This window comes from Archocentrus centrarchus, chromosome 14 (assembly GCF_007364275.1).
Source record: "Archocentrus centrarchus isolate MPI-CPG fArcCen1 chromosome 14, fArcCen1, whole genome shotgun sequence".
NCBI lineage: Eukaryota > Metazoa > Chordata > Actinopteri > Cichliformes > Cichlidae > Archocentrus > Archocentrus centrarchus.
In genome coordinates, this window is record NC_044359.1 from 14,994,083 (window position 1) to 15,008,945 (window position 14,863).

Genomic DNA, 14,863 nt, shown 5'->3' on the forward strand with positions numbered 1-14,863 from the left:
CCAGTCTTTTTTTGCCTGGCATTCCCACACAGCACCTTCAAATGCACCATTACTGACACCACCCAATATTTTCTAAATATCTTAAATCTATTAAAAAGTTTAATGTGTACAAGGCTCACAAGTCAGTATTGTCACTATTAAGCCTGTCCATTGGCTAAGTTGTTTGTTTTTTGATTTACCTCAGTGTCTAAATTGTATACATTTTATTTTTTTATTTATTGAATCTGTTTATTTATTACTCTGTCTTTTCCTTTTTTTTAAATTGGTCATTCAGTGTGTTTTGCCAGTCTTAGCTGTGCTAAGCTATAAGAATATCTTAATATTGAGCTTTCTATAAAGCAGGATTACTCCTGGCAACACTCAGGTATTGATGCAAACATTTAAAAATCACATACAGACTTTAGTTAACATGAAGATCTGTGGACAGAGTATTTTTGCATCAACAGGATTTTGTAAATTTGACTAACAAACATTCTGCTCCACAACCAGGCACAATACCATAATGAGCAAACAGAGTTGCTGTGATATGTAAGAAACAGTCACCTTTCTGAATGCACCAGAGGCCCCCCCCTGCTTACAACTAGGAACTGCTGAGTGCTCCTTAACAACTCAAATATTTACAGGAAGTAGCCAGAGGAAAGTTGCCAACTAAGTGACAGAATTCTAAAGTGAGCTGGGGATTTATGTGGAGCTGCAGTTTTTATTGACATTTCTATGTAATTTTAAAATGCAGCCTTTTTCCTGCTGGTATTGTGTAATCTACTTCAAACTTCTGATGGGTACATTTTGGGCAACTGGTTAAAAATCTATTTTCAAAGGATGATTTTTTTTTTCCCCCCTGGGAAAGCTGTGAGCACACAGACACGGTGACCTGGTGTGAAAGGCATTTAAACGCTTTAGTTTGTGCTCTGCCCGAGCCCCACACAACTGGTGTTAATTGGTGAGAGATTTTGAAATGTGAAGCTGGGGAGGGGAGGGTTGCAACAATAAATGGTGGCTTACCTGTGAGAGGAAGCTTTAGATTTAAGCTGTGAATACTCTGTAGAGCTGTCACTGTGATTTGCATTGAAGGACTGTCACCTAACACTGCTAACATGCTAAGACTGACAAAGACAGACAGAATCAGGAAATATTAGGCAGACAAACAGGAACAGATTAGTGAAAAACAAACACAGACAGACCTAAGTGATAAATCAAAGGGGTACTGATGCTGTAATTTGATTTAGACTGAGCTATCTGGTGATTGGAGCGCATCTAAAACAGAGCTGAGGATAACGGTCCACACAATAAATAAATAAATAGAAGTATTTTACATTCCAAATAATGAAGACTTTCCTAAGTTTGCTAAATGGCATGATAGAAAATACTTTTAACATTAAGTATGTCAAACTGCTCGTGAAGCAGATGGGGCTGTCCATTATAATCTCAAACTCACAGCAGTAGCCAGCAGATGTGGCAGGAAGAAAAGCAGGGAGGGAAGACTCTGGAGAGAAATCTGGGCCTTTCCTTCTGTGCATGTATGCCTGGATGATCACACCGATGAGAAATCTACAATTCAACGAGCACTTCATGTGGGCCATGCCTGGAAACCACACAGCTGCAGACAGAAATCTGCAAGTATCCACAGTGTGTGTCTTTGTGCATCTCAGCACATCTGTGTGCGCAAGATAGAGACAAGAAGAAGGGCACAGAAATGTGAGCAAAAGAAAAGAGACGATGCCATTTCCTATTGTTTTATGCTTCCATTCTTTCACAATACTTGTTTAAGAAAGATTTACACTGAAAATGTCCCTGCAAACTAACAAACCAGTACATTGTCATGATCCATCCATTTCATTTCATAGCTCTTGTTCAGGTCTGGGTCAGAGGAGGGAGCACTCCAGACAGGATGCCTAGACTTCCCTCTCCTCAGCCACCTCCTCCAGATTTTCTGGAGGAGTATTCCCAAGCCAGCTAAAAGTCATTTCAGCATATCCTAGGTCTACTCTGAGGCCTCCTACTAGCCAGTCATGATCTTAAAAACTCACCCAGGTTGCATCCTAATCAGATGCCTTAATCACCTAAACTAGCTCCTGAACAGAATTGGTGATAAAGGATAATCCTGGCGGAGTCTAGCTGCCACTGGGAATAAGTCTGTTTTATTGCCAGCAATGCAAAACAAGCTCTCACTGCAGTTGTACAGGGGCTGAATAGCCCATAACAATGGGTCTCATACTCTATACTTCCAAAGCACCGCCCACATAACATGAATGAACCTTCAAAGTCCACAAAACACATGGCAAACTCCCATGCACCCTTTAATATCCTTCAGAGGTTAAAGAGCTGAGCCACTGCGCTACAAACAGGACAACTGCAAAACATCCAGTGCAGGTGAATCAGACCCACCCCAGTGGCCTGGCCACTGAGGAGTTTTTAATTATCTTGGTGACCTCAGCTACAGTGATGGGCAATTTATGACCCCTTTGGAAGGTGTGCCAGTGGGGTTCAGGAGCCCCTCAAATTATTCTTTCCACCATCTGACTATATCCTAGGTTGAGGTCAGCAGCACCTGATCTCCATCATAGATGGGTAGGAAACTGGTTCCCACTCCTGAGTCACCTGATAGTTTGCCAGAATCACCTCGACACCAACCAGAAGTCTCGCTCCATAGTCTCAGTAAACTCCTATCACACCCAAGTTTTTACTTCAGCTACTGTCACATCCACACTCTTCCAAAGTTCCACAAGCAAACCAAGCCCCTTCCCTCTCTGTCAAAATTATGCCAGAAGTGTGTGTGAAGTGTGAATTGAAGATTCCGGGGTCTCTGCCAGACAGCCCCAGTACTCTCTCACCAACATGCTTGGCCTGTCTGCCATTCTCCCTCATCACCTAATACCAAGTTGACTGTTCAGCTCTTGGTGCCAAGTGTAGCTCTTGGTGCCAAGTGCACTTATGAACACCTTTATGCTCATTATGAATAACCTGTGACCAGCAGAGGTCCATTAACATAATACCAGCCAGACTGAGATTGCGCAGGCCAATCATCCCCTTTTCATGTCCCACAGGAGTGTTGAAGTCCCCTAGCAGGGCAATGGTATTTCCAAATAAGGCACCCTAGAGCGCTCCACCATTTGGCACATAAGCACAACCAGCAGTCAGGGCCAATTCCTTTACCCAAAGGCACAGGAAAGCAACACTGTCATCAACTGGTGAAAACCCCAGTGTACCAAGGGCAACTCATGGAACAGAGTCCAGCTTAAAGAGTCTGGTTTCAGAACCCAAGCTGTTTATTGGCTAAGCCCAGCTATATTTAGCTGGTATTTCTCAACCTCATGTACTAGCTTGGGCTCTTTCCCCACCAGAACCAGTTTTGGCAACTGGGGCTCAGACCCCCATGGCCTCTACCTCTGACTGCTGTCCAGTCCACGTAGCACAGACCCCCGTGGCCTTTTCTGCCCACATGAGTGTTGGCCCATGTGCCTCATTTGGGCTAGATCACATGGGATAAGCCCCTCCTCTGGATGTGGATCCAGAGTGTGGTCCCAACAACCTTTTCCCCGAGAGGTACAGAGGACCATTGTTTTCTTTTTCATAGGGGTCTTGTGAATTGCACTTAGTCTAGCTAGCATCTCACCTAGGGACCCTACCTCTTGCCTTGGGAGGCCCTACCAGAGGTAAAATGCTCCCAACAGCATAAATCCTGTGATCACACGGGCTTGCAAACACCTTCACCACAATAAGGTGGCAATTCATGGATTTATGGACTCATTTATATGGTTAGATCCATAAGTATTTGGACAGTGGCACATTTTTTGTAATTTCGTAAACCATGACAGTGGATTTTAAATCAATATGTGAAAAAAAAAAAAAAAGATGTGAATGAAATGCAGACTTTCAACTTTAATTCAAGAGACAAAACTACAAAACTCGTGGTCCAAGTATGTTAATCTCATGAAATTGTACTTTAAATTTATAAAGGCCTATAAATGTTACAGACAGAGGAATACAGCAGAACAACAGGAGGTGGCACACTATGAAAGTTCACTTAAACTTATTTGTTTATGCAACGTAAATTAACTAATAAGGTGTTCTGTGCAAATGTGATTATTTTTGTATGTTTTCTACTGTCATACCCGAACATTTGAAATGACATTTGAAATGACGTCACACTAACATGCCAGTCCATCCAAACAAAAATTCAAAAATGTAATGCTTACTTCATTCTCCTTTTTTTTTTTCTTCCCTCTTTCTATTCAAAACAATAATCCCAATTTGGAGATGTAGTGGTTTCCATGGAGATGGGTGCAAATGAATAATGGGGCAACTGTTAACCTTTGACTGGTTAAAAGCCCCAAGCTGAGGGAGGGGAGGTAGGATGGTGGTGGGGAGGTTGCAAGGAAACACACACACACACACACACACACACACACACACACACACACACACACACACACAGATGACAGTGAGAAAGGAAATTCGCACTCATTTCCTCCGTGTGGTTTCGGTACAAATCAACAACATCCTGTCCTTTTGTGAATCCTGCCTGCCCTCATGCTGGTTTGTGTTTCAGAGTAGGCGTTAAACCCCCCACCGTTCTCCTACCCCTCCTCCTTCTCCTCCTCATCTTCTCCTGTTTTTTTTTTTTTTTAAACATTGCCATAGAGGCTGTAGTCATACCTCACATTGTTGCCGAGGAAGGAAGGGCACGTCCTTGTTCGCAATAAATGTCTTTAGTTGGAACAGGAACACAAGGGGAGCGGCTATTATTAAGTCTAATCGAGCAGAGACATGTGACCTCCGGTATCTTGATATCCTTGTTGAGAATCCACTGAATGAGGTGAAAAATAAGCCTCAGACTTCCACTATATTTATTAAACCATCAAGTTTTATATTCTCGCTGATTCTAGGCTGTATTGTTCTTTTATGACTGGATCTGCATGTTTTCCATTAGACACACTTCGTCATCCATTCATCAGAATCAATATCCGAGATCAGATCTACCAGCAATAAAAAAAAATAATTAATACATTGCAGATTTAGCCCACTCACATTTCCCTTTGCCCCCTATCTGTTACATATTATAATCATAATAGCATGTAGCACCGCTGGGTTCGTATATAAATAAACTAGCAGGTTAAAAAAGAGGGCATCATACCCGACTCTATGTAAATCAGGCCTGACATTGCCCTTGTGACCAAAAAAAAAAACCCACCTCCTTCTCATTTCCTCGCCCCCCTCCTTTTTTTTTTTTTTTTTTTACACACACGCCTCATTCGCCATTTCTTCCCATTCATAAAAATGTAGGTATGGCGCCTGCGCAATGCTATTCGGAGTCCTCCCCATTCATAAAAATGTAACCTCCGCATTTCAGCCCTCCCCAGTCGCTCTGCCCTGCCATTCACAAAAAAACAGAGAAAAAAACTGAGGCATCTGCGCAGTGCCGTCCCTTTCCTTTCCTCTACCCTCCCATTCATAAAAACTCACTTCCCTCCCCCTCGGTGGTTGCAACATCATATCCAAAGCTCTGCGTCCACAACCGCAGTCGCCTTTTATGCACCAGCGAGTGGAGAATAGTGCGGGGGACCAGTTCGCTGTCCGCCTACCTCGTTCATATTATCCTCTAAAGTTTGGACTTATCGTTATCCAATATTCGTGGAGCTACTCGCTGCTTTGGACTAAAGCCTGTGCGTAAACGTCGTGCGCAACGAGGAGATGAAAATTATATCCTGAAACAACAGTAAGTGATCACCTCTCGTGTTTTTTTTTTTTTTTTTCTCTTTTTTTCCTCGCTAAATGTTTGTGACTAGTAAGTGTGTCACTGTACAAAGCAACTGTTCAGTGCCTGTGTTGCCTTCACTTGACTGGTCCTCTCAGTCCACTCGATCGCGTGCACGAAAACGCTCCTGCAAACTCTATTTTGCAACAAGCTGTTTCCGAGTTTTTGCAGGTTAGGTCAATATTTAACAAGCGATTTGGAACCAAAAGCAAGGTTAAGGTACGTTTTGTCCGTACAGCCGCTTTTTTCCACCTTTTTTTCTTTCTTTTTTTTTTTCTTTTTTTTTTTTGACAGCAAATACGCATTTCAGCAACTGTCGCATCGCTATGTAGGGTTTATTATCATCATTATTATTATTATTTATTTACGTATTTATTTTAAGACACGATAAAAGGCAGTGGAGCAGACGCAACTTTCAGTCTTTACCTAATTTTCCGTCTCCTATCCAAAATCTGTAGGAACATTTATCTTTCGGGCGGTTCGGTGGCGTGTGTCCTTCTTGCTCTGCAGCGACTGCCTGGCAGGCACACTGTCGATGGTGTCAGGTGTTTATGCCACTGGCTTCTTCATTTTATCCCACTAGCTCCTACAAATCTTCTATTAATTTTCTGCAATCAGTTTTTTGATTGCCACGAACGTATAATGTCCAGCTTTACACGTACAACTACGCACCGAACTGCCGCCTACCAAAACGACCCGACATCCTTGTCTGGTGGCACGCAATGTACCATTTCCTTTATTAACGTTATGTTTTTTTCGACATTTTACAGATATTGCGGGTTGTGTGTTAAATACGTGCTTATAACGCCTATATAAACATGCTATTTGAGTATGTCGAGCGCCCGCCTCCGGTTTTTTATGACTCAGTCATTCACATGAAGGGAGGGACGCGCACACGCAGAGACACAAACGCACACATTCGCACTTGCACACACATAGTTCCGGCTTGGAGCTTATAATAGTCTAGATTTGACGATCACAAGCGCTTGTGTCGATGCCAGCAATGTCGCAACAGGTTTTTTGTCTCAACCGGGCTTCTGAAAATCTGAGGAAAAGGAGAATTACAGGGGCTGTGTCGAGCGCTGACTGATTTTCGGGGGAAATAAATCGTTCATTAATCAGCAGGTTAATGTGCGGGAGCCTAATAAATCACAACACGAACATTTAGATAGATCCTGAATTATATAATAAGCAAACGAAAATGATTTTTGTAGTCTGAATACTGCTTTTTTTTTTTGGTATATTGTTGCTATAAGCAAACGGATGCAGTAGATGTAGGTCGGTGGAAATATCTTTGTGGCAAGCTGCTTGTCGCCAATAATCTTTTTCTGTAAAATAAATCTGCGGAGCACTCATTGATGAAACAGATGAAACCGATTTCTTTCAGTCTCACCATGATTGGAGCGTCTCGATTCATGCTTGCAACACCGAGTGCAGCCAGTGCCTCATTCACAAAAAAACTGCAGTTCATAAAATCAGCCCCATTCACAAATCCAAGCCTTGGCCTGAGCTCCTATTCAAATGTGTGTTCATGTAGGTTGCATATGGACAGATAAAATATAAAAACACATTAGGTCAGCTTGTATTACATGAAGTAGCTGGGATTCTGTACAAAGACCTAATTTTCTTTGCCTCTTGCATTCATTTAGTCACTGTTGAAGTCCCTTTTCTGGCAACCTTCTTATTACTTTGCTTTGCCTTGTTTTGCATCTTTGAGTCTTTTGCATGCAAACCCTGCTCTCTGGTGCTCCCTGCTCTTTGGAGAGGAGGCAGAGAGTGCCCAACTTCTATTGTTCTGATGTCAAAGTTAGAATGGAGGAGACTTAGACTGAATACCCTGTTGGTATTCAGTCTAAAAATCACCATGGTTTAGAAACTCTACATTCAAATAATTGCAAAAAATCCAGCCTGGAAAAAAGATTTCTGTGGAGAGTCTTAAATGTGTTGGTTTAAAAGATTTAATGATTGTCTTCAGTGAAGTAAGCTACTAATATCAGATGTCAGGTTTCCAGGCTGTTAGAGGTGTTGAGTTGACAGCTACCCATTCCCGGTCCTCCAGTTTATTACAGTTACACAGAAAATGATGTCATGTGGGGATACATACTCTTTAAACCTGACAGTTTTGTGATATAGTATGTTTTTATGAAGCAATCAAAGTGCTATTTTTTTTTTTTTTTCATGTTTTAAGATGAAATCAGCCACCACAGCTGGCCTTAACGGTCTCTTTTTGTATCTGTTTCTGCAGTACTGCTAAATGCTGCTTTAGAGAGAAGTCGAGGCACCAGCCTACACATGGAGTCCAGGGTTCCCCACCACATCCCCGGAGTGTCCTCCTCCCTCATATCGCAGCCCCTGCTGGACAGTCGTGTGCCCTACGGTCGTCTTCAGCACCCTGTCACCATTTACCCCATCGACCAGATAAAGTCATCACACGTGGAGAACGACTACATCGACAGCCCCGCCGCTGTTTCTCAGCAGCCTCCAAGCCAGAAATCTTTGAACCGAAGAATCACCTGGCTAGGTCAGAATCAAGAAGCCTTCCTTGGAGCAAACCACAACCATCATCACAATCACCAACATCAGCCTCCCCAGCAGAGCAGGTGCGAGCCCCACCTTCATCAGGACACCACCACCCACCCTTGGATCTCCTTCAGTGGAAGGCCCAGCTCTATCAGCAGCAGCAGCAGTACCTCATCTGACCAGAGGCTGCTGGAACACGCTGCACCCACTCCAACGGTGGATCACCACATAAAGTTGCACCCTCACCAGGGCCCTGTCAATACAATCACTACCCGAACTCCAGGCTGCTTCAGTTCCTCTGAATCTAAGGTCCTTACATCTTCTTCCTCTGCTTCATCCTGCTCCTCCTCCTCTAAATCCCTTGATCTCAAATCTGCAAAGATGCCTGCAGGAGGTGTATGCTCCACTGGAGGTCAGCAAGGGTTGGCAATGATTCCTTCATCTCCAACCGAAAAGAAGCATCTCCTTCTTTGCGAGAATTGCGGGAAGTGCCGATGCACAGAGTGCACACTTCCCCGAACCCTTCCTTCTTGCTGGGTCTGCAACCAGGAGTGCCTGTGCTCTGCTCAGAGCATGGTAGATACCGCCACCTGCATGTGCCTGGTCAAAGGGATCTTCTACCATTGCACCGAAGACGAGGATGACGAGGGCTCCTGCGCTGACAAGCCCTGCTCGTGCTCGCAGGCCAACTGCTGTGCACGCTGGTCCTTCATGGCTGCCCTTTCTTTTGTCCTGCCTTGCCTGGTCTGCTATCTACCAGCAATGGGTCTGGCCAAACTGGGACAGAAATGTTATGACAATATTAGCAGACCTGGCTGCCGCTGCAAGAACTCACAGGGCGGCCTGAGTGTCCCCGTGTGTAAAAATGGAGCCACAGAAGCAAAAGCTGGCACTCTAGACAAGCAGCAGCAGGGGTCATGATACTGGACCAAACTGTGTGGCAGTGGCCTTGCTGAAAAGTGGACTGGACCACACCATACTTGTTTGCTCTTGATGGATAAGTCAATCCAACACCAACCCATTAAACTATCCCATTAAACTGCTGGAAGATGACTTATGTAAAACAAAGGTACAAAGATGTTTAATATGGTGGATGATCAAAAATGGGCCTTATATGAGAGAAACAAGGGTAGTAGGAATAGCTAACAGGCCCTCCGAGATGTTTTTGTTCTTTGTAAGAGTGAGAAAGGAACAAGAGACGAGCTTGTGGGACTGGTGTTTGTGTTTCGTGAAGATGGCTGTAGGCACAAAGTCATTGTACCTCTCTGCTGCTCAATATTTCTCAGCTAATTTTGTAATGCTTACTAAACAGAAGCTGGTTGGTGATCCACAGAATGCATAGAAATTACTGATGGAGATAAATATCTATACTTATCCCGTCCTCCACCCCCACCCCCAAAAGCACATCCCAGTGTTAAACATGAAAACAAGTGATTATAGCGTGGGTTCACGACTTGCAAGAGTGTAACTAACACTTAAACTACTCACTCTCTCCAAGGTTATAACGGCCGCCATCTTTCAGTGTTTCCCCTTTTTCTCTTACAACTAAAAGATGCTACCTTGGTATTGCTGACTTTTTATCTCCTTTGAGTTTTTATGTCCACAGTGGAGCTGTAAAAACAAACCTTTCTAGACTTTAAAATAATAGTAATTTCCCTTAATTCTCACTCCGTAGTGTGCATAAGCAGTTGAGATAATCACTTTACAGTGTGTTTTCTCTTATGAGGTGGTGAAGCCTAGACATTCTAAAATATTTTGAATGCTGTTCACCAGTCACCTTTGACATACTGCATGTCATGACTTGCATGCTCTAGTCTAATGGATACCCACTGTACTAGAAGTCGATTTGTAGTAGAGAAATGTGTTTAAAAAAAAGTAAAGTACACTCAACCTTCTCAGGGACAGTTGCAGTAATCCTCTCTAGAACTTGGCCTATACTGCATGTTGGTTACTAAACTGGTCTACTTCTTCTTTGCACAAAAAGCGAAAAAAAAAAAGGCAAAGAAATATTTAGGGGCAAAAAGCCAAGAGTGAATCATTTAAAACAAGTAAGCTAACCTAAAGACAAACTGGCTAGAAAATAATGTTTCCAGAGGAGAGGTGGGGGAGGGGGTGGGGTGGGGGGGGTGCAAGTGATGAAGAGCAAAGAGGGGAAGAGAAGGCATAGCAAAGGCATTGTTGTGTATGTATGCAGTCAGCCTTTGTCGAATCAACCTGCCACTTGCACAACCTTTTTAGGAAGGAGCAAACCCCTTAAAGGATGTACTAAAGCACAGTATTAACCACCTCACCTATCTCACATTATGTTGGTGTACACTACATTTAGTCCCCCCCCCCCCCCCCCCCCCCCCCCCCCCCCCCCACACACACACACACGTTGTCTTCATTAAATTCAGATCATTATGCTGCATAGCTGCATACATCGAATAATCTCTTTTTTATTTTTGAAATCTATTTTTGTGGCTTGCATGACATTTTTAGGACTTTGCCAAAGGAAGCTATTATACAGTAGCATGCTTTTCCAGTCAGAACGATCACAGTTGTCGTGCACTCTTGCCAAATGGTGTTGACAGCAGCGGTAATTAAAGGTGGGCTGCCCTTTAATGCGGATGGCCATTTCCATTTGGCATAAGGGCACATGGTCTTTGTGGCTCCATAACACACACCTCTACTTCATGTCGGACCCTTAACTTTCATTAGGGTGCTTATACTTGTACTTGTCTCATTGCACAAAGCTATGGGGGGTGGGGGTGGGGGGGACACACATGGTCCTTAGTTTTGAATGTATGAGGCAATATTTTCAAAAACCTAGCAATTCAGCCTGAGAGAAAGGTGCCAAAATGGGATTGATTGTGTGACTGGGCAAAGGCCTATTCACTCTAGGTGGGCAGCAAAAATCACAAATGTTTTGACAATATATTTAGTAATAGAGCTATGCAGGTGAAATGTTATTTGCTGTAAATAGTTTCACAACATTTGTGTTCTTTAGAAGAGACTTTTAAATGTCCTTGAAAGATTGCATGGTACATTATAACTATAATTCAGTACAAAATATATAGAGAATATATTAGATATATATTTTGAGGGTAAGAATAAGATGTTTTTGAGGTTGTGAGGAAAAAGAAAAAGGAGAGTTTGAAGAAGAAGGTTGGGGAAGGGGTAACAGAAATAGCAGACATTTCTATTACTAGCACTTGATTTGGAAAAGTGTGCCCGGCAATAAATTAAAAAAGAAGAAGAAAAAAACTCCTGCTGTTTATGCTATCCATGGCTCATTAGCAGTCGAGAGGCTAAGCTAATTCCCTGGTTCCTCTCCGAGTCCTAAAGACTGTGGACTCATTGAATCCACACAGGGAACACAATCCACCCCCATCAGCCCATTTCCTGCTGTTACTCCTCGGTGTTTCAGCTCCCTCTTTTTCTATTTCTTGCTTTTCTTCCTTCCTCGCTCCCCTCTTTCCTGCCCCGAGAAATCGCCCAACAAACATCCCTGACCTTCCTTGATTGACAAACACAGCTGCCGTGCATAAACTTGTCACACCACAGAGACATGGAAAGATATGTCGGTCTCTCTTTCTCTCCTTTTCTCAGTTTTCCCTCCCATCTTTGGTTTTCTCTTTAGTTGTGTTCCATCGCTTTTCACCAGTGGGCATCTATTTTCAATAGTTGCTCTCTCTCTCTCTCTCTTTGTTGCTAATGTTCCTAACTTCACGTTAGCTTTATACGATCACATGCTCGCTATCCTGTTTAAGGTGTGGAATAATCACCAACATCTCAAACATTAAAACCTTTTCATTACGTTATTTTGTATTCTTCTATTTTTACTGCAACGCTGTGACTTTTACACACCAATACCCCTGTGTGCCACTCATTTGTGAACACATTTTAAAAAATTTTGTTTTGTTTTGTTTTTTTTTTTATTTAATCCCAAACAAGAGGAAACATCTCACACAGTTGGGTGATGCTACTCCATTCCTTTATACCTTTGCAATGTCATTGCTGGGTATTAAGAAACAAGATCTGTGCTTTTGTTTTGTGTAGATATAACAAAAGACAAAAATCTCATATAAAAGGTTCCCTTTATAGATATATTTATTTTGAAGTTCTATTTTATATAGTATTTATTTAGATGCCAACTTTTTGTTTGTGAAGAAAGCTTATGTCGAAATGGAATGTACATTGACAATGGAAATATATATTGTTAAATATACTGAGCTGTTTGTGTTGTTACTTTTGCATTGTCAACTACATAACACAGACACATACTTATATATCATTCCTTTATAATGACCATAAGCCTAGAGGGACATCAAGTCGAATTCAAGGCAAGAGCATGTCCCTCTTAAAAAGGCAAAAAGAAGTCCACAGCCCACAACTTATATGAATTATTACCATTTAAAAAAGATCAAAGTTATGATGAAATAAAGGTCAGCAAACTCTCATTTTATCTGCCCCCTTCATTCAGTTGCTCCAGTCCCCTTCAATGGGGTCTGCCCCACAGTTTGAGACCTACTACTTTAACTTAATGTAAAAATGTATTTCTTCACACATGCCCCAAAGTTTCTGCAAGTCAAAATGAATCTTCTTCTTTTGGTTGCTCCCTTCAGGGGTCGCCGCAGCAGATCATCTGGCTCCATCTCACCCTATCCCTAGCATCCTCCTCTATCACACCAACCCTATTACTCAAAGTTAGTATTGATTAAAAAGTCCCATCATGCTGAGTATGACCTTCAGTTGTGAGTAACGCTGCATATGTGCATCACATTACAATCTGGGAACCAGTTTGTTCATCTGTTGATTTAGGCTTTGGGGCAGTGGACAAAATTTTGGGACTTCTGCTTGTGCAGGCCAAAAGCCTTCCACCCAAACAAACTTAAGATGAATTTTAAAAAGCTATGAAACTCTAAATCAGGAGATAGTCATTGGTTTGGCATATCTGTTAGCATTTCAACAAATGCAGTCAGATTACAACCAAAGTCTGCTCAAATGTCACTAGTCAACAGAACTCAAGCTACAAGTGGACTACAAATAAAACCAGAAAGTATCTGCTACCAGACAGCTTGGTGCTTGAATACAGACACCTGTATATTCATATGCAAATATCTTTTGATAGAGATTTCTAGAAAGAAAATATGTTTGCATGTGTTTTTAACACCTTACAATAGCGGCCACTCACTTATAAGCTTGAAGATAGTTTAACATCAATCATTCTGTAAAAGAACAGCTAGGTGCTTCAGTTGCTTTATAGCAACACTTCAAATTCCCGAGGTCCCCCTTCCTGTGCCTGAGTGGGCTGCTCTCTATAAAACACTGGTAGGGCAGCAAAGGCCGAATAAATCTGTGTGACCTTAAACAGAAAGAAACCATTACATAAAGAACAGGAAATAATCCACAGACCCTTCTGGATGACGTAACACGAGACAGGAACCAGTCAGATGCTTAATTCATATCAGAGCTTAAAGCTGATGACTGCAGTGTGTGTGTGTGTGTGTGTGTGTGTGTGCGTGTGTGTGTGTGTGTGTGTGTGTGTGTGTGTGTGTGTGTGTGTGTGTGTGTGTGTGTGTTTGACTTGTAGGTTAAACTCACTTCCTTTTAGTTTGAAGGGGTGGTCTGTTATAATCTGGATGTGTAACATTCCTTTCTCTCAAAAGCACCACCTTATAAAGCCAGAGCACAGACAGCTTCTTCCTGCCACACACACACACACACACACGCACACATATGCACACACAAAGATTGTTGTCATCCCCCACCCCCAGCCCACCTGTGCTGCTGTTACCTTTAAGTGTTCTTCCTTTATGCACCCCCAACCCCCACCATTTCTTCTCTGTGTATGCTGGGTGTTCACCTGGGTGCACCCATGAGAAGAGAAGAGAAGAGAAGAGAAGAGAAGAGAAGAGAAGAGAAGAGAAGAGAAGAGAAGAGAAGAGAAGAGAAGAGAAGAGAAGAGGAGGCCTGGCCTTCCAGCATCACATAAAGAACATGTTTCTGGGAAAGCCCTGCAGGCGCTGCTGTGTCTGCTCCAACAGGTGAGATCAGAGACCAAACTGCCTGTTTACCTGCCGGTCTGTCAGCACCCACCTGGGACAGCACACACGCACACACACTCGCAAACACCTGCATTTGACTTCCTCCACACCTACATTGTCATCTCCACCCCACCAGGTCACACACATATTATCAACACAGGAAGCTTCAGCACAGGCAAGTGGAAAAGAAAGCATTTATTATCAGCTAGTACTATGACAGCCTGGATTCACTGAGGAACCAGTCCCGGGTCAGAAACTGTGCATGCAAATAATTATTTGTGCTGCGGTTTGGCTTGCTGTGCTGCAAAAAGGTTGGGTTTACCACAGTAGACAATGCAAGGACAGCAGCCAGAAACTGGTTGAAACTAATATTTTTTTTGAGTTTTTGAATGTTTACACTGCATTTTTTTTTTTTTTTAAAGTTGCGAAGCCATGCAAGTCTGAGAAACAAGTATGACAGTCAAGTCCTTGTGCTCTGCCTCATTCGCAATATTATTGTTCAATGTCAAGAATAAGGCCGTCACACCCAGCACGCACAAACACATCATCTGGTGAAGTA

General features: G+C 42.7%; 1 protein-coding gene across 1 annotated transcript; it reads left to right on the forward strand.

Moving 5' to 3' along the window:
• Window positions 1–5,471: 5,471 nt before the first annotated feature.
• Window positions 5,472–10,377, forward strand: spry4 (sprouty homolog 4 (Drosophila)). The gene is made up of 2 exons (XM_030747232.1): window positions 5,472–5,716; window positions 8,001–10,377. Exon 2 carries the CDS (start codon window positions 8,048–8,050, stop codon window positions 9,194–9,196), a length of 1,149 nt encoding a protein of 382 aa, XP_030603092.1. The 5' UTR covers window positions 5,472–5,716; window positions 8,001–8,047; the 3' UTR covers window positions 9,197–10,377.
• The last annotated feature ends 4,486 nt before the right edge of the window (window positions 10,378–14,863 follow it).

What these genes read in the sequence shown, in the direction of transcription:
- spry4 (XM_030747232.1), top strand. Translation starts at nt 8,048, where the DNA reads ATGGAGTCCAGGGTTCCCCACCACATCCCCGGAGTGTCCTCCTCCCTC.